The sequence below is a fragment of the Tupaia chinensis genome, unplaced genomic scaffold (assembly GCF_000334495.1).
Source record: "Tupaia chinensis unplaced genomic scaffold, TupChi_1.0 Scaffold138060_1, whole genome shotgun sequence".
Lineage (NCBI taxonomy): Eukaryota > Metazoa > Chordata > Mammalia > Scandentia > Tupaiidae > Tupaia > Tupaia belangeri.
The window spans coordinates 1,984,572-2,011,205 of NW_006197961.1; the positions used below are offsets into that span (position 1 = coordinate 1,984,572).

Sequence of the window (26,634 nt, forward strand, 5' to 3'; positions counted from 1 at the left end):
TGTTGCTGGACTCCCATGTAGTCGACCGCGGTTTGAGTCCCGGACCTGGTGGCTTAAACTCACGCCAGGCGTGTGTGCATGTGTGCCCAAGATCCCGAGAAGAGAATGGAGGAGAAGGGATTGCGGCATGGCCATCCCTCCTGGGGGGTGATTTCTTGCTTTTTGGGACCAGCAGTTAGCGTAATGGCTATGTCACTGGACTCCCATGTAGTCGACCGCGGTTTGAGTCCCGGATCTGGTGGCTTAAACTCATGCCGGGTGCGTGTGCGTGTGTGCCCAAGATCCCGAGAGGAGAATGGAGGAGAAGGGATTGCGGCGTGGCCATCACCCCTGCGGGGTGATTTCTCGCTTTCTGTCTCTCTGTCTCTCTCTGTCTGTCTGGCGAGCGCACGTGCCTTATAGCAAAATCCTCTCAAAAAAAAAAAAAAAAAGAAAAAAGAAAGGAAAAAAAAATCCCAAGCAAGCAAGACAAGTAGGGGGCTAGCAAACGGCATGGAGGTTAAGGCAGCTAGATCCGACATGGTGGGTTGCTCAGTTCGAGACCCGAACCCGGTGGCTTGAAAAACACACTGGGCTTGTGTGCGTGCGTGCCCAAAATCCCAAGAGGAGAGTGGAAGGAGAAAGGACTGCTTCATGGCCAGCCCCTGCAAAAGATGCTTCCTCGCTTTCCCTCTCTTTCTCCCTCTCTGTCTCTGTGTGGTGAGCTCATGTGCCCTATTGCAAACACTTAGAAAAAAAAAAAGAAAAAGGAAAAGGAAGAGAAGAGGGCTTGGGAAACCTCTCATAGGACTCCTGACGCAGCAGAAAATTGCTCACGAGCCCTGGCTCGCCCATTCTTGACTTCACCATCCCTCCTCGACCCTGAACCTGCTTGATCACACACCCCAAAACCAGCCAAGCCAGGTCCTAGAAAAGTCAAGATCCTCCCTTACCAGCACATGGGAATATAAGACGCTCGTGAGACAGATGCCAGCAAACACACTGGAACTTCAACACCCAGTGACCTTGGAGTCCCCAATCCAGAGGTCCCAGGGGACTGAGATTATCCTTCCAAGACACCAAGTCTCAAGCCCCCTCTGCAGTTTCTCCCTTTGGAAACTGCTGCAATAAAGGGGCAGGTGGCTTAGAAAACACCAGACAGGAGCCAGCAGTTGGGGTAATGGCTATGTTGCTGGACTCCCATGTAGCCGACCACGGTTCGAGTCCAGGACCCGGTGGCTTAAACTCACGCCGGGCGCGTGTATGTGAGGGCCCAAGATCCATGGAGGAGAAGGGATTGCGGCGTGGCCATACCCCCGGGGGAGGGAGATTTCTCACTTTCTGTGTCTCTGTCTCTCTCTGGCTTTCTGGCGAGCGCATGCGCCCTGTAGCAAAAACCTCCAAAAAGAAAAGAAAAGACAAAACAGATCACCATGGTGAATCAGCCACTGTGTTGGGATCGTGAGGATGAGAGCCAGGCTCTCGCTGTCCCTACAGACAGGCACTGTCAGGGTCAGACCCGTGTCGTCAGTCAGTGGCTTGAACAAAGCAGCTAGTCTTCATTCTGAGTACGGGTTTGATCTCTGCTGACAGCCTGGTTACTGGAAGCCAGATGAGACAAACAAGGGGTTCCTCACGACAGACACAAAGAGCAATTCAACTCTTCTTTCTTTTTCATTGCCACAGGCACTCACAGGGGGAGAGGGAAACCCCCTAATGGGCAGTGATGGCTTCACAATTCTTTCCCCTCTGTGTCTCCATCCTGTCAAGGTTTGGGGCAGGGACCAGCAGTTAGCGTCATGGCTATGTCGCTGGACTCCCACGTAGTCGAATGTGGTTCGCATCCCGGACCCGGTGGCTTAAAACTCCCGCCGGGCGCGTGTGCGTGCGTGCCCAAGATCCCGAGAGGAGAATGGAGGAGAAGGGATTGTGGTGTGGCGATCTCCCCTGGGGGGTGATTTCTCGCTTTCTGTCTCTCTGTCTCTCTCTGTCTGTCTGGCAAGTGCACGCACCCTATAGTAAAAAAACAAAAGAAAAGAAAAACCTCTCCAAAAAAAATAAAAAATAAAGAGAAATAGCAATGATTATTCTACGAATGAGTCCTGTTTAAAAAAAGAAAAAGAGAATTTCCAGAATGTTTCGAGTATGTGGGAATACGTGTGGAATCTTGTAAAAAAGACAGCTATGAGAACATTATCACCCATGACCGAGCTGGCACCCGACGGTGCAGAAGACTCACCTACTCAGATCCCATCAGAGAAGCTGGAAGTGAGTAGCATCGGCAAGTACCTACATGTGGCTAGATTTTCAGGGTTCCACCCTGCTCCTCCCCGCACATATTACTTGGTAATTTGGGTAATAATTTTGCCAGAGGTGCATGAGCTTGCTGAAGAGAGACAGAGTGGGAGGGAAAGTGAGACCCCCAGGGTGCATGGTCATGCTGCAATCCCTTCTCCTCCATTCTCCTCTTAGGATTGTGAGGGCATGCCTTCACACCTGCCTGGTGTGATTTTCTTTTTCTTTCTTTTTTTTTCCTAAAGAATTATTTAATTCTTGGGGGCCAGGCAGGTGGCATAGTGGTTAAGACACTGGATTCCCACATGGCTGGCTTTGGTTCAAGTCCTGGACCCGGCAGCTTGCTTTCTCTCTTTCCCCTTTCTCTCTCTCTGTCTCTCTCTGGTCAAATTAAAACAATAAAAATAATAATAACAAATAAAGATAAATAAATATTTTGAAATAAAAAAATAATTATTTAATTCTCTTTTTAATTCTCTTTTTCCATTTTTCTTTTCTTTCGTTTTGGAGAGGTTTTCGCTATAGGGTGCGTGCGCTCGCCAGACAGACAGAGAGAGACAGAGAGACAGAAAGTGAGAAATCACCCCCCAGGGGGGATGGCCACGCCGCAATCCCTTCTCCTCCATTCTCCTCTCGGGATCTTGGGCACACACGCACACGCGCCCGGCGTGAGTTTAACCCACCGGGTCCGGGACACAAACTGCGGTCAACTACGTGGGAGTCCAACGACATAGCCATTACGCTAAGTGCTGGTTCCCTCTTTTTTCATTTTTTATTCATTTATTTAAATTTGACCAGAGAGAGACAGAGAGAGAGAGAGAGAGCGAGAGAGAGAGAAAGTGAGAAAGCAAGTTACCATGCATGGGACTCATACTAGGGTCCGCTATGTGGGAGTGTCCAGCCCCCGGTGTGATTGTCAAGCTGTTGGGTCTGGGGACTTGAATCGTGTAGTCAGCCACATGTGGGATCCAGCTGCCCCAACCCCCACACCATGGGCTGGCCCAATTTGATAGGATTTTTTAAAACTACGTTTTTGTATTTATTTAACTTTATTCATTCATTTATTTTTAATTTGACTGGAGAGAGAGAGACACACACACACAGAGAGAAAGAAAGAAAGTGAGAAAGCAAGCCACCATGTCCGGGACTCAAACTGTGGTCAACCATGTGGGAGAGTCCTGCGTCTTAACCATCACACCACCTGCTGATCCCCCCAATTTGAATGCATTTTAAGTTGTGGTCGCTGAGTAAATATTCTCTTGTCCATCATCTCCCTCCCACCCTCTAATAAGGGAAGGGAGTGAGATCTGTTGAGACACACACCAGTGCTAACAGGAAAAGACCTCATAGCTTTCGGGAGCATATATATATATATTTTTTATATATATATATATATTTTTTTTTTCTTTTTGGAGAGTTTTTTGCTATAGAGCGAATGCACTCACCAGAAAGACAGAGGGAGACAGAGAGACAGAAAGTGAGAAATCACCTCCCAGAGGGGATGGCCACACTGCAATTCCTTCACCTTTACGCCATCTGCTGGTCCGACCTTAGCGTTTTTTTTCTTTTTAAACAGATTTGTCATTTCTTATCTCTTTATTTTTATTTTTATTTATTTATTTATTTATTTTGAGAGGTTTTTGCTATAGGGCACGTGCGCTCCCAAGAAAGGCAGAGAGAGAGGAAGTGAGAAATCACCCCCCAGGGGGGATGGCCACGCCGCAATCCCTTCTCCTTGGGGTCGACTCCGTGGGAGTCCAGCGACATAGCCATGACGCTAACTGCTGATCCTCTCTATTTATTTATTTTAATGTGACCAGAGCAGGACAGAGTGTGAAAGAGAGAGAGAGAGAGAGAGAGAGAGGGAGAGAGAGAGAGGATAAGTGAGAAAGCAAGCTGCCAGGTCTGGGACTCGAACCACAGTTGGCCACATGGGAGTCCAGGCCACCTGCCGGCCTCCTGAGCTTAGGTTTTGACAGCGCAGTTACACAACACCTCTGTGTGCTCACCAGCTCCCCCAGGTGGCCTCCGCTCCAGCTTTGGCTCTCTTTACCAGACACAGGGATTTCCGAGGACTCACGTTTCAGAGCTGAACCTGATGATCTGTCTGGAAGCACTGACTCACCCTTTTCCCGGTAGGCTCCTCTGTGAATCAGGGATCATCACTGGGCCTCTGAATTCCGGGTGGTTTATTAGCTGATGAAGACTTCGGCAGCGCATATGCTAAAATTGAAACGACACCGAGAAGGTTAGCTTGGCCCCTGAGCAAGGATGACACGCGCATGTGCGAAGCACTTCGTATTTAAAAAAAAAAATTATTTATTGGGACCAGTGGTTAGCGTAATGGCTATGTCACTGGACTCCCATGTAGTCGACCGCGGTTCGAGTCCTGGACCCGGTGGCTTAAACTCACGCCGGGTGCGTGTGCGTGCGTGCCCAAGATCCCGAGAGGAGAATGGAGGAGAAGGGATTGTGGCGTGGCCATCCCCCTGGGGGTGATTTCTCGCTTTCTGTCTCTCTGTCTCTCTGTCTCTCTGTGTCTTTCTAGGGAGTACACGCACCCTATAGCAAAAACCTCTCTGAAAAACCAAAAAACAAAAAAGGCAAAAAGAGAGCGAGTGTGTGGCATGGTGGTTAAGGTGGCTAGATGCCACATGGGAGACTGCGTGGTACAAGTCCTAGCCACGGTGGCTCGAGAAACATGCCAGGCATGTGTGTGTGCGCACGCACAAAGTCCCAAAGGGAGAGAAAAATGGCGAAGGGATTGAGATTTGACCATCCCCCAGGGCAAGCTTTCTCACTTTCTCTTTTTCCTCTGGTGAGTTGAGTGTACATGTCCTCTGGCAAAATCTAAAAAAGAAAGGCAAAAAGAAACAGGATAACTAAAACATATTCCTTAAAAAATTTTGCTATGGGGGGCCAGCAGATGGCGTGATGGTTAAAGGCGTTGGATTCCCACATGGGCGACTACGGTTCGAGTCCTGAACTTGATGGCTTGCTTTCTCACTTTCTCTCTCTCTCTCTCTCGTCAAATTAAAGTGAAAAAATGTATAAATAAATAAAGTTGAATAAAATAATTCTTTAAAAAAATTATTTTTGTTACAGGGGCCGGCAGGCGGCGTGGTGGTTAAGGTGCTGGACTCCCACATGGTTGACCACAGTTCAAATCCCGAACTGGGCTGCTTGCTTTCTCACTTTCCTTCTCTCTTTCTAACTCTGTCCTTCTCTGGTCAAATTAAAAAATAAACAAATAAATAAAATAATTCTTTTTTTTTTTTTTGAGAGATTTTTGCTATAGGGCGCGTGCACTCGCCAGACAGACAGAGACAGAGAGACAGAAAGCGAGAAATCACCCCCAGGGGGGATGGTCACACTGTAATCCCTGCCCCTCCATTCTCTTCTCGGGATCTTGGGCACGCACGCAAATGTGCCCGGTGTGAGCTTTAAGCCACCGGGTCCGGGACTCGAACCGTGGTCGACTACATGGGAGTCCAGCGACATAGCCATTACGCTAACTGCTAGTTCCCAATAAAACAATTCTTTAAAAAAAATTTGCTATAGAGCATGTGTGCTTGTTAGAAATTGACAGAGAGAAGGAAAATGAGAAAGCACTGCCTGGGTTTGGCCATGGTGCAATCTCTTCTCCTTTACCTCCTTGTCACTGTCAGGATTTTGGGCGTCATGCACACACTCCGGGCTTGCTTTCCTTTTTTTTTTTTTTAAGAGTTCTTTCTGCTATAGGAACATGGACTCACCAGAGAGACAGAAAGTAAAAAATCATCCCATAGAACAGATGACCATGCCACAATCCCTTCTCCATTCTTTCTGGATTGGGGGCATGCATGTACATCCTCATGGAGTGTTTTTCAAGCTGCTGGGTCCTGGACTGGAACTGAGAAGTCACTCATGCGGGCTCCAGTGCTTTAACCCCTATGCCTCCTGCTGACTCCCTACTTTCTTTGTAATAGGGGTGTCTTACATTTACAGCACGTCTCAATTTAGACCACCCACATCTCAAGGACAAAGTGGAGACAAACGTGGTCCTTTGCCCATTTAGCAGAGGAAGGTAGAACGGGTGAGGGGGTTGAGATCATTGAAATGGGCAATGACGACATCCCCAGAATGGGCTTGGGGCTCGGATTGGGGGATCGCAGTCTTCCCCTCCTGCTCATGACAGCTGAAGTCCCCACGCTGGAGCGGTCTCACCATTCAAGTCCCCCAGCAGTCGCCACCGGCCCTCTCCCGGCTCGCCAATACCCAGGGCCCGCCCACCTAGGAATTCATCCATCTGCACCGCCCGCCGTGGGGACGCTGCCTTTCCTGTCACTCAACTTCTTACTCCCGCCCCCCGCCTGGCGGTATCCCTCGCTTCCCTAGGTTTCCACAGCGACGCCACTAAGAGGCGGGGCAAGGGGGCGCGCAGCGCCGACAACCCCTTTTGATTGGTGGGTGACCAAGCCCCTTCGTTTAGCCCCTCCCACGAGGGCTCCGCCCCACCTCCGTGAGTCCTGCACGTTGATTGGCCAGCCCTGTGGTGCGAGCTGCTAGTCCTCGCTCCGCGGGGAGGGGGCGAAGGTGGGCGCCCAGAGCGCTGATTGGCTGACGGGATGCGCGCGGCAGAGAGGGGCGGGGCGCGGGCGGATCCCGGGTTAGTCTAGCGCGGCGGTCGCGGGCGCGCGAGGGGCGAAGTACCGTGTCGCGCGCAGGGAGGCAGCAACCGCAGCAGAGGAGCAGACATCGCAGCCGCCGTGTGAAGGAACCATGAAGCACTATGAGGTAAGAAACGAGCAAACAGGACCCCATCGGCCACCTTAGACCCAGTCTTCTTTCTTCTTCGCGGGACCATGGGACCCTCTGTCTCGTCCTATACCCCGAAGGGAGAGCCTGTTGGCGCAGGCGCAGTGGGCGCGCGCTGCGCCCGGGAGCCACTCGTAAATCCTAGTGCGCATGTGCGATGGGAGGTATTTATAAATTTGCAACCCAGGCTGTTTTGGGGGTGCCTTTTTTCTTGGGGTCTCTGTAGGATCTGGGGAGCTTGCAGGTCCCTTGCAGCTTCTCCAGCGGGCTGAATTGCAGACTTGGTCAGGGGAGCAACGAGGGTGCGGTACCCTTGTTCCCGATCCGAAGGTGTCTTGCACAAGCCTTCCGCCGTGTCGCCGCCTCGGGCTTAAGAAGGGGCTTTGCAATCATTCCGATCTTGAACAACTTTTGGACCCCTTCCCTCGCCCGGGACGTCCCCGAGAAGCTTAGGTCGTGAGGGAGGTGCAAGGACTGGCTTCTGCGCAGCAGCCAGGCTGATCTCGTTCTCTGTTAATCTTAAGAGGTCATCTCCGCCAACCATTGCTTGTCACCGAGGAGAAATCTTAACACCCACAGCCAGTCTGGAAGCAGAAGTCTCCAGACTCCTAACTTGGGTCTCTTTTCCCCTTAAAAGTCTTCTGACGCACTTACCGATCTCTCAGTAGTTGATAATGCTATTGCTCATTTAATGATCATTTCATTGTTGCTGACTTGTAGTACGGATCACTGAATAATAAACCACTGCGTTTTTAAAATTCGTAATAAGAATAGCAGGTGCTTATTTCTGTGCTTAGGGACAGTGGGGCACCTCACTCTCTTATCCTCACAGCCCAACGAGGTAGGACAGTTATTCCTCTTGCTGTAGGTGAGCCTCGGAGATGTAGGGACACTTTTCCAAATGCCTCCCCAGCTCCTTCGTGCAGACCAGACAGAAATCAAGACGCCAAGTCTTCATTCCTAGCAACCGTGCTATGCTCATCCTCAAATGCAAAGTAGCAGGTGCAGACATTTAAAAAAAATTCTTCCATTCTCTTCATTTTTTTTTTTTTTCGTTAAACATTTTTTTTTTTAGACAGATTTTTGCTATAGGGTGCGTGCACTCATCGGAGAGACAGGGAGAGACAGAAAGGGAGAAATCACCTCCTGGGGGGATGGCCACATGGCCATCGCTTCTCCATTTTTCTCTTGGGAATCTTGGGCACGCAGGAACACAAGCCAGGCATGAGTTTTAAGTCGCTGGGTCCAGGACTTGAACTGTGCTCGACTACAAGGGAGTCCAGTGATGCAACCATTACGCCATCTGCTGCTCCCCCCCTCCCCCCATTTTCGTAATTTTAAAAGTTGTGACAAAATACCCTGGAACTTTACCATCTTAACCATTTTTAGGTGTGCAGTTTAACAGCAGGAAGTGCATTCACACCCTTGTACCAACATCCCCAGCGTTCCTCTCCTTTTGTTTTCATCTTTCAAAAGGGAAACACGGGAACCAGCAATTAGCGTAATGGCTATGTCACTGGACTCCCACGTAGTCGACCGCAGTTCGCGTCCCAGACCCGGTGGCTTAAAACTCACGCTGGGCGCGTGTGTGCGTGCGTGCCCAAGATCCCAAGAGGAGAATGGAGGAGAAGGGATTGTGGCGTGGCCATCCTCCCTGGGGGGTGATTTCTCGCTTTCTGTCTCTATGTCTCTCTCTGCCTGGCGAGCGCATGCGCCCTATAGCGAAAATCTCTCCAAAAAAAAAAAAAAAAAGTTGAAACTTTATCAGTGTCGGTTAGTAGATTCCTGCATAGTCTCACACTAAAACTTACCTTCAAAAGCTGTAACAATAAATTTTAATTAAAAAAAAACAAACAAACCGGAAACTCTGCGGCCAGCAGGTGGCGTGGTGGTCGAGTCGCTGGATTTCACGCACATGCGCGGTTTGAGTTTCAGATCAGTGGCCTGAAAATGCTGCAGATAGAGACGCGCTTGCCTGCAGTCCCAGGAGAATGGAGGAGCCTAGCGTGTGCGCGTGCTTACCTAAAATCCTTAGAGGAGAGTGGAGGAGAAGGGACTGCGGTCATCCTCCGCCCTGGGGGGCATTTCTCTGTCTCTCTGGAGAGTGCTTATCTCGTAAATAAAACAAAACAAACAAAAACCTAAGCAAACAAACAAAACAGAAACAACTCTGTCCCATTCAACGCTGACTCCCCATTCCAGCCCCTGACAGCCACCGTTTTATTTTCTGTCGCCTTGAATTGAACTGTTCTAGGGACCAGGTCCTCATATAGTGGAAGGGGGGGTTTTTTTTTTTTTTTTTTTTTTTTAGGAGAGGTTTTTGCTATAGAGCGCATGCGCTCGCCAGACAGACAGAGACAGAGACAGAGAGAGACAGAAAGCGAGAAATCACCCCCAGGGGGGATGGCCACGCCGCAATCCCTTCTCCATTCTCCTCTTAGGGATCTTGGTCATGCACGCACACGTGCCCGGCGTGAGTTTCAAGCCACCGGGTCCGGGACATGAACCATGGTCAACCACGTGGGAGTCCAGTGATGTACGCCAACTGCTGGTCTTTCCAGAATAAAGTTTTTCTAATATGGTTTGACCTCTCAAAGTATCTCACCCTGGAGAAAAGCCCACATTCAGGCCGAAAGATGCAGGATGTTAAGATCCACATGGCATTTTGCAAAATGCAGTCAGTTTAGTTTTACTTTGCTTTAAGAGAGTTTTTTTTTTTTTTAATTTCTTAAAGAATTATTTATTTATTTATTTATTTTGGAGAGGTTTTCGTTACAGGGCGTGTGCGCTTGCCAGACAGACAAGAGAGAGACATAGAGACAGAAAGCGAGAAATCCCCCCCCAGGGGGGATGGCCACACTGCAATCCTTTCTCCTCCATTCTCCTCTCGGGATCTTGGGCACGCACACACATGCGCCCGGCGTGAGTTTAAGCCACCGGGTCCGGGACTCGAACCACGGTCGACTACGTGGGAGTCCAGCGACATAGCCATTACACTAACTGCTGGTCCCCAGAATTATTTAATTTTATTTATTCTTCTTCAGTTTGATGAGAGAGAGAGAGAGACAGAAAGAGAAAGCAAACTGCCAGGTCTGGGACTCGAACTATGGTCAGCCAGGTGGGAGTCTAACGCCTTAAGAATCATGCCACCTGCTGGCCCCTTTAAGAGAGATCTTTGCTATAGGGTACGTGCACTTGCCAGAGAGACAGCGAAATCACCACCGGGGGGATGGCCACACTATCATCCCCTTTCCTTTATTCTCTGCTTGGGATTGTGGGCACACACGCACACATACCCGATGTGAGTTTCAGGCCTCCGGATCTGGGTCTCAAACTGCAGTCAGTCACATGTGGTTCTAGTACTTTAACCACTACACCACCTATTCACCCTCTAATTTTACTTTTCAGATATATTTTGTTTGTTTGTTTTTGCCATTAGGCGTGTGCACGTGCCAGAGGGAGGGAGAGAGAGAGAGACAGAGTGAAGGTGAGAAATCACCCCCCCAGGGGGGATGATCATACTTTAATCCTTTCTCTTTCATCATCTTCCCGGGACTCTGGGCATCTACCCACAACTGCCTGGCGTCCTCTTTAAGCCACTGGGTCTGGGACTCCAACTACAGTTGGCTATGTGGCAGTCTAGTGCTTTAATCACCATGTCACCTGCTGGCCCCTGTGTGTGTGTGTGTGTGTGTTTTAAAAACCAAACCGGACAACCTAGCTTTTTGAAAATTTCTATGTTTTGACTTCTGATTTCAGATTTGTCCTTCTTCTACAAGATAGAGAATAGCTGGTGACAGGACATGCACCCTCCGAGACCTCTGCCCCGAACATGGCAGGGGCCCCCCCATGGTCACGCGGCGCGCTCGAGCCGGGGGAGAGAGGTTTTTGCTATAGGGTGCGTGCGCTCGCCAGACAGACAGAGAGAGACATAGAGACAGAAAGGGAGAAATCATCCCCCAGGGGGGATGGTCATGCCGCAATCCTTTCTCCTCCATTCTCCTCTCGAGATCTTGGGCATGCATGCACACGCACGCAGCGTTGAGTTTAAGCCACCGGGTCCGGGACTCAAACCGTGTGGTTGACTGCATGGGAATCCAGCGACATAGCCATTATATAATCTGCTGGTCCCCCTGTATATGTATTTTTAAAAGTATATTTGTTTGTTGTAGATGGACGGGGAGAGAGTAGAACAGAGAGAGAGAGAGAGACAGAGACCGCACTCCAAGAGGGTCTTGATGCCATAATCCACACCCAGCCTTAGCCAGCCCCAGATCATGAGCACAGGTGTAGCCTGTCATGTAGCTTCTGAGAATCTTTGGGGTAGGCACTTCTTTTTATTTTTTAAAAAGAATTATTTTAGTTAACTTTACATATTTTATTTTAACTTGAGCAGAGCAGGAGAGAGAGAGAGAGAGGGAAAGGGAGAAAGCAGAGCCGCCAGGTCTTGGACTCGAGCGCTGGTCGGCCATGTGGGAGTCCAGTGCCCTTGACCACCACGCCCCCTGCTGGCCCCTGGGGTGGACACTTCTGTTCCGGAAGCTTTTGTTCTGGGAAGCGAGGCATAGCTGGCCCGAGGCCTATAGTTTGCCCTGAAGGGTATTCTTTCCTTCTCTCCTGGAAGGAAAGGAAGCTTCAAACCCACTGTTAAAGTGACCTTGGAGAGAAAGGAAATGGTTACTTTGCTGCATTTTTTGTTATCGTTTTCTTTGCTCAAGTCAGCCAAGAACCCACTGAGTGGAGAGCTTGAATTTCGGAACGGATACAGTGACTGTAGCCAGCTCTGTCAGCCTGGCAAGCAGATGAATTTGACTTTAAATGTTTGTTGCAGATCAATAAAAACAGCAGAGATGGGTCCATTCACTTTTTTTTTTTTAAGCTTTTCTTTGGGAGAGGTTTTTGCTATAGGGCACGTGCGCTCGCCAGACAGACAGAGACAGAGAGACAGAAAGAGAGAAATCACCCCCCAGGGAGGATGGCCACGCCGCAGTCCCTTCTCCTCCATTCTTCTCTCGGGATCTTGGGCACGCACGCACACGCGCCCGGCGTGAGTTTAAGCCACCGGGTCCAGGACTTGAACCTAAGGCCAGCCCTGTGGCTGTGAAGACAGCAAGATCCCCACATGGCTGACTGCGTGGTTTTCAGACTTGGACTAAGCGGCTTGAAGGGCATGCTGAGTACAGGTACCTACCCGTTCAAAATCCCTACAGGAGGGAGAGATGGAGGAGAAGGGATTGCAGCTTGACCATCCCCCTGGGGTTGCTTCTTCCCCTGGCTTCTCTGGTGAGTGCACATTCCCTGTGACAAAATTTTAAAAAGGAGGAGGCTTCAAGCCATTGGAATCATAGTGGTTAGCGGCTAGCTCCCCATATGGCCAACTGTGCAATTTGAATACCAGACTTGGTGGTTTGAAAAACATGCTGGGTGGGGCTGGCAGGTGGCGTGGTGGTTAAGGGCGCTGGACTCCCACATGGCCGACTGCGGTTCAAGTCCTGGACCTGGTGGCTTGCTTTCTCACTTTCCTTCTTTCTCTCTCTCTCTCTGGTTAAATAACTAACTAAATAAATAAAGTTTAAGAGAAAAGAAAAAAGAAAAACATGTTGGGTGCATGCGCGTGTGTGTCCAGAATCCTGAAGGAAAATGGAAGAGAAGGGATTGCAGTGTGGCCATTCCCCCTGGGGGGGTGATTTCTCAGTTCCTTCATACAGCTTTCTCTGTCTGTTGAGTACATTACAACAACAAAAAAAGGGACAGTTCTCTAACCAATTAATTCACTTACATTAGAACACTTATAAATTAGGGTCAGGAGGTGATGTTGTGGTGAAGGCTCTGGACCCCCATTCAAACTTCGGACTTGGTAGCTTAAAAATCACACTGTGTGTGTGTGTGTGTGTGTGTGTGTGTGTGTGCACGCACGCGCCCAAGATCCCAGGAGGAGAAGGGATTGCAGTGTGGTTCCCCTCCCTGGAGGAGGTGATTTCTCCCTTTCCCCCTCTCCCTTTTTTCTCCCCTCTCTTTTTCTCTCTCTAGTAAGCACGTGTACCCTATGGCCAAAAACTAAAAAACAAACAAAAACTTATAAATAGAAGTCTTACACATTTTTTTTGGAGGATTATTTTATTTGGGACCAGCAGGTGGCGTAATGGCTACATTGCTGGCCTCCCATGTAGTCAACCGCGGTTCGAATCCTGGACCCGGTGGCTTAAACTCAACGCCGGGTGCGTGTGCGTGCGTGCCCAAGATCCCGAGAGGAGAATGGAGGAGAAGGGATTGTAGCATGGCCATGCCCCCTGGGGGATGATTTCTGGCTTTCTGTTTCTCTGTCTCTTTCTTTCTCTCTGGCGCGTGCACACGCCCTATAGCAAAAACCTCTCCCCCCCAAAAAATTATTTAATTTTATTTATTAATGTTATTTAAAATTTGCTTTGGGCCATGTGTGATCAGCGGAGAGTGACACCCGAGAGAGAGGAAAAATGAGCAAGCTGCCAGTTCTGGGACTTGAACCGTGGTCAGCCACGTGGGAGTCCTGTAACTTAACCAGCATGCCACCTGCTGGCCCCCGACTGCTCTTGCTTTCAGTGGTGCCGTGAAGCGAAAGGCCCATAACAGTGTCATATCTCTGCCAGTCTCACATCGGAGAGGGACATACCCCTTCTGTGCTCTGATGTCGAGGAAACGTCTAGAAGAGGCCACCCATTCCCCTGGCTCCTTAGAAAGCCCGCGAGGGCCTCGGGACGGTCTTGAGGTCAGGGCATGGTTTATAAGAGAAGAACTGCTGATCCTGTGTATCTCAGGCCATGGGAATTAGTTTTTTATAGCTGCTTTGGCCACCGCCGGTGACACTCAAAGTACCGATTGCAGCAGCAAGTGGAAGAAGAGCCACCACGTCTCGTAAATGAGACTGTTAATTCCTTGGAAAATCAATCCCGCCTCGGCCTCCAGTTCAGCTGCTTTTTTCCCAGCCAGGCAGCCAGAGGCAAGGAAATCTCTTCTCTCGGAGTCCCCACCACACTTGTGTTGCACCTTCATTTCCCCAACAGGGTCGATCTGCTGGTTTCCATTAGAAAACAAATACAGATGCATAATGGCTATGTCACTGGACTCCCATGTAGTTGACTGCGGTTCGAGTCCCGGACCCAGTGGCTTAAACTCACACCAGGCGTGTGTGCGTGCGTGCCCAAGATCCCGAGAGGCGAATGGAGGAGAAAGGATTGTGGTGTGGCCATCCCTCGTTGGAGGTGATTTGGGAGTGATTTCTCACTCTCTTTCTGTCTCTCCTGCTAGTGCATACACTCTATAGTAAAAAAATCTCTAAAAAAAAAATAATAATACTCGGGGCTCGCAGGTGGCATGGTGGTTAAGGGTGCTGGACTCTCACGTGGCTGATTGCGGTTTGAGTCCCAGACCCGGCAGCTCGCTTTCTCACTCTCTTTCTCTGACTCTGTCCCTCTCTGGTGAAATTAAGATCAACAAATAAAGTTAAATAAAATAATTCTTTAAAAAGAAAAACACTGTCAGGCTAGCGGGTGGCGGGGTGGTGAAGGCAACGGACTCCCACGTGGCGGAACAGGCTTCACGGTCAGGACCTGGAGGTTCGCTCTTTCACTTTCCCTTTCCCTCTTGCTCCCTCGGGTGTCCGCGTGTGCCTTGTAGCAAATTTCAAACAATCAAATGATCATAGGATTAAATTAAAAAACTGTCATTTAAAAAAAATGTCAGAGGGTACGTTTGTTTGCAGGGACAGAGAGGGGAGAAAGGAGAGGAAGCGCCCCCTAGTGGAGCATGGTCACACTGCAGTCTCCTCTATTTCTCTATCCCGGTGGGATTTTGCTTAGATCTAAATGTGCACCCGGTATGTTTTTCACGCTGTTTGTGCCAGGATTTGAACCCTGGTCAGCCATATGGGATCTCGTTCCTTTAATAACCACTAGGCCACAGGCCGACTGCAGTTTGAGTCTGGGACCTGGCGGCTTGCTTCCTCACTTTCTCTTTTTTTCTGTCTGCCTCTCTCTCTGTCCCTCTCTGGTCAAATTAAAATAATTAAATAAATAAAGCTAAATAAAATAATTCTTTAAAAAAAAATGAAAAGAAAATGAAGGAGAAGAACGGGCAGGTGGCACGGTGGTTAAGGCACTGGACCCCCTCATGGCCGACCACCGCTCGAGATCTGGACCGAATGGCTTGCTCTCTCCCTTCCCCTCCTGTGTCTCCTCTGTGTCTCTCTGGTAGGCACACTTGCACTATAGCAAATTTTAAAAAATAAATAAAATGAAGTAAAGATACTGTTAAAAATAGAAAATGGGGGACCAGCAGTTAGCGAAATGGCTTTGTCGCTGGACTCCCATGTAGTTGACCGTGGTTCGAGTCCCAGACCCGGTGGCTTAAACTCACACCGGGCACGTGTGTGTGTGTGTGTGTGTGTGTGTGTGCCCAAGATCCCGAGAGGAGAATGGAGGAGAAGGGATTGCGGTGTGGCCATCCCACCTGGGGGGTGATTTCTCGCTTTCTGTCTCTCTGTCTCTGTCTAGCGAGCGCATGCGCCCTATAGCAAAAACCTCTCCAAAAAAAAAAAAAAGAAAATGAAAGAGAAACAACGCCTGTGTGGATGGCGTCATGGGGGTGCGAACTTTGGACAGCGTTGGGCTGAGTCCAAGAGCTGCCATGCTGGACTTGGGTAACGCGGGGTAGGTTCATGAACTGCCCCCAGACTTTCTGTAGGTGTCCTGGGAGTGGTTATGAAAGCAGCAGCTAGTACTAAAGGACGTTAGGAAGCCATTCCATGTACCATCCCAGGGGCCCGGCAGGTGGCGTGGTGGTCGAGGTGCTGGACTCCCAGGTGGCCAACCATGGTTTGAGTCCTGGAGGTGGTAGTTTGCTTTGTCACTCCCCCCCCACCCCTGCCCCTCGTCTCTCTCTCTCTCTCTGGTGAGTGCATGTACCCTATAGCAAATTAAAAAAGAAATACATTGGGGCCGGCAGATGGCGTGGTGGTTAAGGGAGCTGGATCCCTACATGGCCGACCATGGTTCAAGTCCCAGACTTGGTGGTTTGCTTTCTCACTTTCCTTCTCTCTCTCATTCTGTCCCTCTCTGGTCCGATTTAAAATAAATAAAGAAAGAAAGTTAAATACATAATTCCTGGGGCCAGTATGTGGTGTGAAGGTCGAGAGGCTGGACTCCCACGTGAGTAACTGTGGTTTGAGTCCTGGAGGGGAGTGAGGACAGGGGAGGGAAAGGGGTAATGGCCCTGTTGCTGTCCAGTCTCCTTCATTCTCCCCTCGGGATTTTGGGCACGCATGCACATGCCCCTGCATGAATTTCAAGCCTCCTGGTTAGGGACTCGAACCACAGTTGACCACGCAGGAGCCCAGTGCCTCAACCAGCATGCCACCTGCTGGTCCCATGAGCTCCTGTTTTAATGTCTAAGTCTCTGGCTTTTGCACATGAAATTCGGTGATTGCATCCAGGCAGGTGGATTCCGAGGTTGAGGACTGGGTATCTCTCTGTTGTGGTTCTGGCTTCAACCTTTTGCATTGAACAGACCTCAGAAAATGCTTTTGGGGGGGGGGCCAGCAGTTAGCGTCATGGCTATGTCCCTGGACTCCCACGTAGTTGACCGCGGTTCGAGTCCTGGACCTGGTGGCTTAAACTCACACCGGGCGCATGTGCGTGTGTGCCCAAGATCCTGAGAGGAGAATGGAGGAGAAGGGATTGCGGTATGGCCATCTCCCCCCAGGGGTAATTTCTCACTTTCTGTCTCTCTGTCTTTCTGGTGAGCACACACACCCTATAGCAAAAACCTCTCCAAAAAAAAGAAAAAAAAAAAAAGAAACGATTTTGGACATGTGGGGCCAGCAAATGGCATGGTGGTTAAAGCTCTGGACTTCCACGTGGCTGACTGGTTCGAGTACTGGACCTGGTGGCTTGCTTTCTCACTTTTCCTCTCTCTCTTTTTTGCTACTCTCTCTGGTCATAGTAAAAGAATAGTAACAATAAATAAAATGAAATAAAATTATTAAAAAAAAATACTTTGACATGCATGTACATGTGCCCAGTGTGTTTTCTGAGCCATCAGGGCTTGGATTCGAACCATGGGTGAGCATGTGGGATCTTGCTTCCTCAGCTATTAGGCCACCGAGCTGGCCCAAAATGTGGTGATCTTCCAAGGCCTTTGTTGTGTAAGCATATTTCAGGCTGAGATTGTGTGTGCGTGGTGTCAGGGTGGAGGCTTTTAAACTTTTTTCTTTTTTTTGGGAGAGATTTTCACTGTAGGGTGCGTGCGCTCGCCAGACAGACAGAGAGAGACATAGAGACAGAAAGCGAGAAATCACCCCCCAGGGGGGATGGTCACGCCGCAATCCCTTCTCCTCCATTCTCCTCTCGGGATCTTGGGCACTCACGCACATGCGCCCAGCGTGAGTTTTAAGCCACCGGGTCTGGGACATGAACCGCGGTTGACTACGTGGGAGTCCAGCGACACAGCCATTACGCTAACTGCTGGTCCCCTTCTTTTTTAGGTTTTTGCACTTGCCAGAGAGAGACAGAGAAAGGGAAAAAGAGAAGTCACCCACTGGGGTGGGATAGCCATGGCACAATCCCTTTTCCTCCATTCTTGGGATTTTGGGCACACATGAACCCAACATGATGTTCAAGCTGCCAGGTCCAGGACTTGAACTGTGGTCGGCCCTATGGGAGTCCATCCCCTGAACCATCACGCCACCTGCTGGCCCCCTGCAGGCTTCTCGTTCTGCCTAGGTGGTAATTCAGTTGGCAGATTGTCCTGGGAGATCCCTTCTCTGGTCTCTCTAGCTGTAGTCCTGCACTTCACTCGCTCCCTTCAAATTTCAGAACCCCCAGGGCTGGAACCAGCAGGTGGCATGGAGGTTAAGGTGCTGGACTCCCACATGGCTGACTGTGGTTCGAATCCCAGACCCGGTAGCTTGCTTTCTCACTTTCCCTTTCTCTCTCTGATGAGTGTACTTGTCCTATAGTAAATTAAAATAGTAAGAAAGAAATAATAAAGAAACATAATAAATTAAATAAATAAGTCTTTAAAATAAAAAAAAAGATCGTAGAGGCTGAGTGAGTTCTAGAACCTTCTGAGGATGGGGGCCCTCCCAGGACTGCACAGCCAGAACCCTGCTGGGTTAGGCAATCTTAGTGATTGACACAGCGAAGCCTTCAGGCTTTGAATACGCTTGGTGAACGGGGGGCATCCTTGTCTTGTTCCACATCTCAGACGAAAGAAAACCTGTCACCTTTCCCCCGAAGACTCTCTGGATCTGAGCTGGGCTTGGCTGCTGCTTCTTTTTTTTTTTTATTTTTAAAGAATCATTTATTTTAATCTTATTTTTTATTATTATTTTAATTTGACCAGGAGAGAGAGGGAGAGAGAGTGAGTGTGAGAAAGCCGCCAGGCCCGAGACTTGAACCACAGTCCACCATGTGGGAGGAGTTCAGCACCTTAACCACCATGCCACCAGTTGGCCTGGTCTTGGATTTTTAACTGCCACTGACCAGGTGTAGAGCCCACTGGCAGATTTTTAAAAAAATTTTTAAATTAAAATTTTTTTTTTTTTTTTTTTTTTTGTATAGGGCGCTTGCTCGATGTAAAGGCAAGTGAAATGTCAATCATCCCCTGGGTGGTTGGCCACACCACAATCCTTTCTCCTCTCTTATCCTCTGGAAATATTAGGCACGCATGCACACGTGCCTGGCATGGTTTTCAAGATGATGGGTCTGGGACTATAAACATGAAGTCAGTCACGTCGGAATCCAGTGCCTCTAGTGCGCCACCTACTGGCCGCCACTGGCACTTTTAAAAAAATGATTTTTATTTCACTTTATTTATTTAATTATTTTAATTTGCCCAGAGAGGGACAGAGCGAGAAATAGAAAGAGCTAGAAAGAGAGGGGAAAACTGAGAAAGCAAGGCACCAGATCTCGGACTGGAACCATGCTTGGGTATGTGGGAGTCCAGTGCCCTTAACCACCACGCCACCTGCTGGGCTGGCACATTTTTTTTTTAAAGAATTAAAAAAAAAATAGTTTATTGATTATTATTATTCTTACTAGTTTAGAAAGATTTTTGCTATAAGGTGTGCGTGCTTGCTGGAGAGTGAGAGAGACAGAGACAGGAGAGACAGAAAGTGAGAAATCACTCTCTAGGGGGTGGCCGCACAGCAGGCCCTTCTCCTCCATTGTGCCCCTGGGATCTTGGGCATGCACGCACATGCGTCCAGTGTGAGTTTCAAGCTGACGGATGCAGGACTCGAACCGTGGTCTACTACATGGGGGTGCAGTGATGTAACCGTTACCCTATCTGCTGGTCTCCTGATTGGTTCTTTTTGTTTGTTTGTTTGTTTGTTTTTGAGAGTTTTTTTTTTTTGCTATAGGGCATGTGCGCTCGCCAGACAGACAGACAGAGACAGAGAGACAGAAAGCGAGAAATCCCGTATCAAGCCCCAGGGGGGATGGTCACGCCGCAATCCCTTCTCCTCCATTCTCCTCTTGGGATCTTGGGCACGCATGCACACACGCCCGGCGTGAGTTTTAAGCCACCGGGTCCGGGACGCGAACTGCGGTCGACTACGTGGGAGTCCAGCGACATAGCCATTACGCTAACTGCTGGTCTCTCCTGATTTTTTTTTTTTAATTATTATTTATTTAATTTTACTTATTTATTCAGAGAGAGAGAGAGAGAGAGAGAGAGAGAGAGAGAAAGGGATAAAGGAAGCTGCCAGGTCCGGGACTCGAACTGTGGTTGGCCATGTGGGAGTGTCCAGCACCTTAATGACCATGCCACCTGCTGGGTTCTTAAGGAAAGAGAAAGGAGGCGGGTCGATAGCCTTGGGTGTGGGTGGAGCGCTGATGGGACGAGTAACTCCAGAAGGTGGTGGGGATCTGCACTTGGACCCGACAGCTTGGCTGCCGGAGGAGGCCGGAGATCTCGGGCTGCGCGGTCAAGTTCAGGCTTGGTCTTAACACCCTCTCGTGCTTACCGACAGTGGCAGCTGAGAATGTCTCACAGCGGGGACATGGCCCTAGCAGCCAGGCCATGGTAATCACAATAAAGCTACTGTGAACACGGTGTTTATTCTTTGTTTGCTTTAATAAATTGTCGGAAGATGCGTGCCCTCGCCAGAGAGAGAGAGCGAGCGAGAGAGAGCGAGAGAGAGACAGGGAGAAGGAAAAAGCATCTTCCCTGGGGTGTGGTCATCCTGCAACCCCTTCCTCTCATCTTAATCCCCCTTCTCTTCCATTTCTCCATCCATTTGGGATGTGGGGCTTGTACACTTAAACACCCAGCGTGTTTTGGGGACGGCAGGTGGCATGGTGGTTAAAGGCACTGGATTCCCACATGGCCAACTGTGGTCGAGTCCTGGACCTGGTGGCTTGCTTTCTCACTTTCCTCTTCTTTCTCTCTCTTTCTCTGTCTGGTTCAATTAAAATAATAATAATAACAAATAGAATAAAATAAACAAATAATCCTTTAAACAAAACAAAACACACAAACACCCGGCGTGTTTTCCAAGCCACCAGGTCCAGGACTCGAACCACGCAGTGAGCCATGTGGGATCCAGCCATCTTAACTACCAGGTCACGGCGTGGTCTTTTTTTTTTTTTCCCCTTTCAATTCAATTTGGGGCATGTGTGCTTGCCAGAGAGAGATAGAAGGAAAGTGAGAAATCACCCCTCTGAGGAAGGATGGCCACACCACAGTCCCTCCTTCCTCATTCTCACCTCGGGATTTTGGATACACACACACACACACACACACACACACGCCTGGCATATTTTTCAAGCCGCTAGGTTTGGGACTCAAATGACACAGTTGGCCATGTGGGACCCAGTGCTTAACCTTCACTTCTCTGCTGGCTCTCCCTTTTTTATTTTAAAAATTTTTTTAGAATTACTTATTTGTATTTATTATTATTATTATTATTATTCAATTTTAACCAGCCAGAGACAGTGAGGGAGGAAGGGAGAGGGAGAAAGCAAGCCACCAGGTTCGGGACTCGAACCGCAGTCAGCCACGTAGGACTCCAGTGCCGTAACCATCACACCACCTGCCGGCCCTCTCCCTGTTTATTTATTTTATTTATTTAATTTTTTGGAGAGAATTTTGCTATATTACATGTGCTTGCCAGAAAGAGAGAGAGAGAAAGAGACAGAGACAGAGAGAGAGAGAGAGAGAGAGAGAGAGAGAGAAAACAAGATATCGCCCCCTGGAGGGGAGATGCCACACTGCAATCCCTTCTCCTCCATTCTCCTCTCGGGATTTGGGGTACACACACATGCCTGGTGTGCATTTCAAGCCACCAGACCCGGGACTCAAACCCGGGTCCACAATGTGTGAGTCCAGTGCCTTAACCACTATGCCACCTGTGGTCCCACCCCCACCCCGTTCTTAGTCAGCCAGGATCACGGGCACACATGTGTCCAGCGTGTACAGCACTAGCTCAAGGCGTGAGCCCGGGACACCCCATGTGCATCCAGGTGCCCTGGTACTGCAGCACCCCCAGGCCCTAAGGCTTGGGTCTTTGGGAAAAGGGGGGCAGACAGTGTTTCTGGCTCTGCCGAGGCGGCGGGACCTCCTGGGGCCTCACAGACAGGCAGGGCCAACTGGACAGGGCTCTGTAGCCATCATTGGGGTCTGTGGCCTTCATCTGGAGGGTGATGAGCGACCAGCAGATGGCGTAACAGTTACGTCCCTGGACTTCCACGAAGTCGACCACGGTTCGAGTCCCAGAGCGTTTGCTGTAGAGGGTGTGTGCTTGCCAGAGGAGACAGAGACAGAGAAGGGGCGAAAGTGAGAACTCACCTCCCCAGGAGGGATGACTGTGCCCCAGTCCCTTCTCCTCTGTTCTCTTCTAGTTATTTTGCACACGCACACACACACACACACACACACACCATGTGTCTTTCAGGCTCAAGCTATTTTGGGGACTTGAATTGCGGAGTTGGTTAAGGGATCCAGCCCCTTATCCTTCGTGCAACCTGCTGGTCCTTTTCCTGTCCCTTTTCCTGTCCCTTTTTTTTTTTAAAGAATTATTTTATTTAACTCTCTCCTTTTCTTTATTTTAATTTGACCAGAGAGAGACAGAGAGAGAGAAAGAGAGAAAGTGAGAAAGCAAGCTGCCAGGTCCGAGACTCGAACCGCAGTCAGCCATGCGGGAGTCCAGCACCCTTAATCACACCACCTGCCGGCCTCTCCTGTCCATTTTATTTTTTAAAATAATTACTTATTAATTTTATTTATCATGATCGTTATTATTATTTAGTTTGCTACAGGGTCCCTGTGCTCTCCAGAAGTGGGGGGAGTGAGGAAGCAAGCTGCCAGGTCTGAGACTCAAACCAGCAGTCGGCCGCGTGGGAGTCCAGTACCCTTAACCACCACGTCTCCTGCTGGCCCCATTTCCTGTCCGTCTTAAGGAGCAGAATGCAGTCCTGGGGGCCTTCCCGGTGTGAGGTTGGCAGTGGAAGCGCACAGGGCAGATGGGCTGTGGGTGTGTGGGGGGCCGTGTGGGAGGAGAGGGCTGTGCCCACCCTAGTCACGTGGCCGCTTTCGCGCTGAGCCACAGACGTTTCTCGGGGCGAAAGAAAGGCCCTCTCAGTAAGTCCGCGGCTCTGTGGGCTGGCAGGCCGGCGCGATCTGTCCCTGTCCCCACTCGAACCATGCTCTTACGTAAGGACCCACGTGCCATTCACAGACTGCCTGACCGCCTGGGACACTGCGGGCTTTGTGCGTCTCCTGGGTCCTTCTGCATTCCTTCCTTTTTTTTTTTTCTTTGCTTTTGAAACTAAACGGGGAGCACCAGCCAGGGCATGGGAACCACGCCTGCCCTCAGGATGGGTCTGCCAAGCTGCAGGGGTGGGGAGGTGACACAGGCGCTGGGGCTTCAGGAAGTCTCTGGAAGCGAGATGAAGCTTGACAGCGGAGCCCCCGAACTAGACGCTCCAGGCTTTTCATGAGCAGAGACTGTTTCCCAGGACCCCTTAAGAGTCTTAACTCCAGGCCGGCAGGTGGCATGGTAGTTAAGGGGCTGGACTCCCACCTGGCCGACCGCGGTTCAAGGCCCAGACCTGGTGGCTTACTTTTTCTCTCTCTGGTCAAATTGAATAATAATACTAAACAAAATTAGATTAAAAAAAAAAAAAAGTCAGGACCAGCAGTTGGCATAATGGATATGTCACTGGACTTACATGTAGTCAACTGTGGTTTGAGTCCTGGACCCAGGGGCTTAAACTCACACCGGGCGCATGTGCGTGCGTGCCCAAGATCCCGAGAGGAGAATGGAGAGAAGGGATTGAGGTGTGGCCATCCCTCCTGGGGGGTGATTTCTCGCTTTCTGTCTCTCTCTCTCTCTGGCTTTCTGGTGAGCGCACGCGCCCTATAGCAAAAAGCTCTCCAGGAAAAAAAAATATATATATATAGCACAAATGAACTATTTCATTGTTTTTTTCCCCCTATTATAATATCGGGGCCAGCAGGTGGCATGGTGGTTAAGGCTTTTATTTTCCCACACGGCTGACTGTCTCGGACCTGGGGGCTTGCTTTCTCACTTTCCCTCTCACTCTCTCTCTCACTTTGCCTCTCCCTGGTCAAATTTAAAGAAAGAGAGAGAGAGAGAGAGAGAGAGAGAGAGAGAGAGAGAGAGAGAGAGCTAAACAAAAGTTAAATAAAATAATTCTTTAAAAAAAAATAATCTCTGCGGAACCAGCAGGTGGCATAATGGTTCTGTTGCCGCACTCCCATGTAGTCAGCTGTGGTTTGAGTCTTGGACCCGGCGGCTTGAAACTCATGTCAGGCTTGTGTGTGTGCATGGCTAAAATCCCAAGAGGAAACTGAAGGAGAAGGGATTGTGGTGTGTCCACTTCCCTCCCGGGGCTGGGCGGGGGGGTGATTTCTTGTTTTCTGTCTCTCTGTCTCTTCAGGAAGCGCATGCGCCCTATATCAAAAACTTCTATTAAAAAAAAAAAAGGAGTGGGACCAGCAGTTAGCATAATGGCCATGTCGCTGGACTCCCATGTAGTCGACCACAGTTCGAGTCCCGGACCCGGTGGCTTAAACTCACGCCGGGTGCGTGTGCATGCGTGCCCGAGATCCTGAGAGGAGAATGGAGGAGAAGGGATTGCAGTGTGGCCATCCCCCCTGGGGAGGTGATTTCTCGCTTTCTGTCTCTCTGTCTCTCTGTCTGTCTGGCGAGCGCACACGCCCTATAGCAAAAACCTCTCCAAAAAAACAAAGGAGTCATCTCTGCATGGGGCAAAGATTTTTCTCTCTCGTTCCACGCGTGAATCCCGGAGCCCTTAAGTGCCTGGCATTTGTTAGTCAACAGTTGGACCTCGATTTCCTCGTCTACACCAGGGAGTTCACGATAAAGGAGATAATTCGTGTTCAGGGTGGGTAGGTGGCGTGAGCTGCCCGTGCGAGTCTAAAGCCGGCCCCACGGATCCCAGAGCGGGCAAGCCACGCTCATGAGGGTGGACTGACCTGTCTGCTGGATTTAGGCCAGAGGTGGCGGCCACCGTGGGTGTCGGCCTGGATGAGCTTTTCCTGCTCTGCCTCTGTCCGCAGGGCTGAGGGTCTCTGGTCTTTTTCCAGCTTCCTGGCCCGACAGTGCCTTCCTGCTCAGAGAGACAGAGACAGACTCAGTTGTGGTCACCCACTGTGACCAGCCAGCAGATACAGGGGCCATCTTTAAGGGGCCTGGGGCCTTGAGTGTTAAAAGTGTGTGTCATGGGGGCCAGTGGATGGCTTGGTGGTTAAGGCGCTGGACTCCCACATGGCCGATTGTGGTTTGAGTCCTGGACCTGGTGGCTTTAAACTCACTCTGGTGTGTGTGCGAGCATGCCCAAAATCCTGAGAGCAGAGTGGAGAAGGGATTACAGTGTGGCTATCCCACTCCCGGGGGGAGACTTCTTGCTTTCTGTCTCTGGTGAACACATCCACCCTATAGCAAAAATCTCCCAGGAGGGGCCAGCAAGTGGCGTGGTGGTTAAGGGCGCTGGACTCCCACATAGCCAGCTACGGTTCAAGTCCTGGACCTGGTAGCTTGCTCTCTTGCTTTCTGTCTCTCTCGCTCTGTCTCTCTCCAGTCAAATTAAAATAAATAAAGTTAAATAAAATAGTTGTAAAAAAAATTAAAAAATTAAAAAAAAGAAATCTCTCAGGAACAAAAGAAAAACACAGGGTGCGTGTGCGTGTGTGCAGGCGTGCCCAGAGTCTGAAGAGGATGGAGAAGGGATTGTGGCATGGCCATCCCTTTGGGGGGTGATTTCTCACTCTCTCTAGCAAGTGCATGCACCCTATATCAAATTAAAAAAATAATAAAAAGAAAAGCAGAGTTTGTACATTCCAGGACTAGGTGTGCCTGGCCGAGGGCGGGGTGCCTCGAATCCTATCTCTGAATCCTATCTCTGACAGCGTTTATCCCTGCTGTTCAGAGGGGGACCGTGTCAGCACCCACACTCCATGGCCACTCCCCTTGGGCTGGGTCTCATCCAGGGGTTAGCTATGAGGGAGGCTTAGCTGTGCTAACAGGTGGGGTCTCAGGGTAGGCATAGGATAAGATGAAGGGGAGTTGGCATAGACTTCACGTCCGAGTGAAGCAGACCCCAGCAGCGCTGTTGTGGTGGGCCAGCGCCCCCTGGAGGCCCTGTGTAGACCAGCGCCACCTAGAGGTCCCGGGTGGACCAGCGCTCCCTGGAGGCTTCGGGTAGACTAGCGCCCCCTGGAGGCCCCATGTAGACCAGCGCCACCTAGAGGTCCCGGGTGGGCTAGCACCCCCAGAGGTCCCCTGTAGACCAGCGTCCCTTGGAGGCCTCGTGTGGACCAGCGCCCCCTGGAGGCCTCGTGTGGAGTAGCGTCCCCTGGAGGCCCTGTGTGGACCAGTGCTCCCTGGAGGTCCCGGTAGGTCAGCGCCCCCTGGAGGCCCCCGAGATGCAGCCTCTGAACACTGGCAGAAGACCATGGCTGTGGGAGTGACATCTGTGTCTGTCCAGTGTCACCATCTTTTGTCTCCTGTGGTCCCATCGATTGCCTAGGATCACCGGAGATCCACCAGGCAGGAACAGCAGCCCCCGTCATGGCCCAAGCCCTGGCCCAGATCCCAGTGCCCGGGGACATTGGTGTCCCGACCCTGGCATCTTGCCTCCCGCCAGCAGGGGTGGAGCTGGGAGCAGAGTGGTCAAGGGCCAGGGAATGGGGGGGCCGTGGCTGTCACCCCTTCCCACCCGGGTGGCATCCTGCCCTCACCCCTCGGGGGAGTCTGATGCAACTGCCCCTGGGCAGCAGAAAAACCAGGTCACGAGCCGAGGCCACTGGGGAACGAGGTATTTCTGGCCGAGCAGGTGCGGCCTGTGCTGGCTTCCTGGCAGCCGAGCCTGAGGCCTTCTCAGCCGTCCTGGCATGAGCGCTGTGACCCGATGTTTCTGGAAAGTGGAAGGGAAAGGGAGCCGAAAGCGCTGAGTCGGAGTCCGGGCGAACGCAGAGGCGCCCAGGTCCCTGCATCTGTAATGAGGATGCGGTGGCCAGAGCCCGATGCTTAGGGTGGGAGGG

General features: G+C 50.4%; 1 protein-coding gene and 1 non-coding gene across 2 annotated transcripts in view; both read left to right on the forward strand.

Annotated features, from left to right (window-relative positions):
- The first annotated feature begins 4,469 nt into the window (after positions 1-4,469).
- On the forward strand, positions 4,470-4,580 carry LOC114010145 (U6 spliceosomal RNA). The gene has a single exon (XR_003551513.1). It is a non-coding gene; the product is annotated as a U6 spliceosomal RNA (small nuclear RNA).
- Positions 4,581-6,894: 2,314 nt separating this feature from the next.
- The window catches only part of TECR (trans-2,3-enoyl-CoA reductase), a gene marked incomplete in the record, with an annotated part of 33,453 nt that continues 13,713 nt past the window's right edge, over positions 6,895-26,634 (forward strand). The window contains 1 exon segment of the mRNA XM_014592639.2: positions 6,895-7,050. Within this exon segment, the coding sequence (XP_014448125.1) occupies positions 7,036-7,050 (15 nt within the window).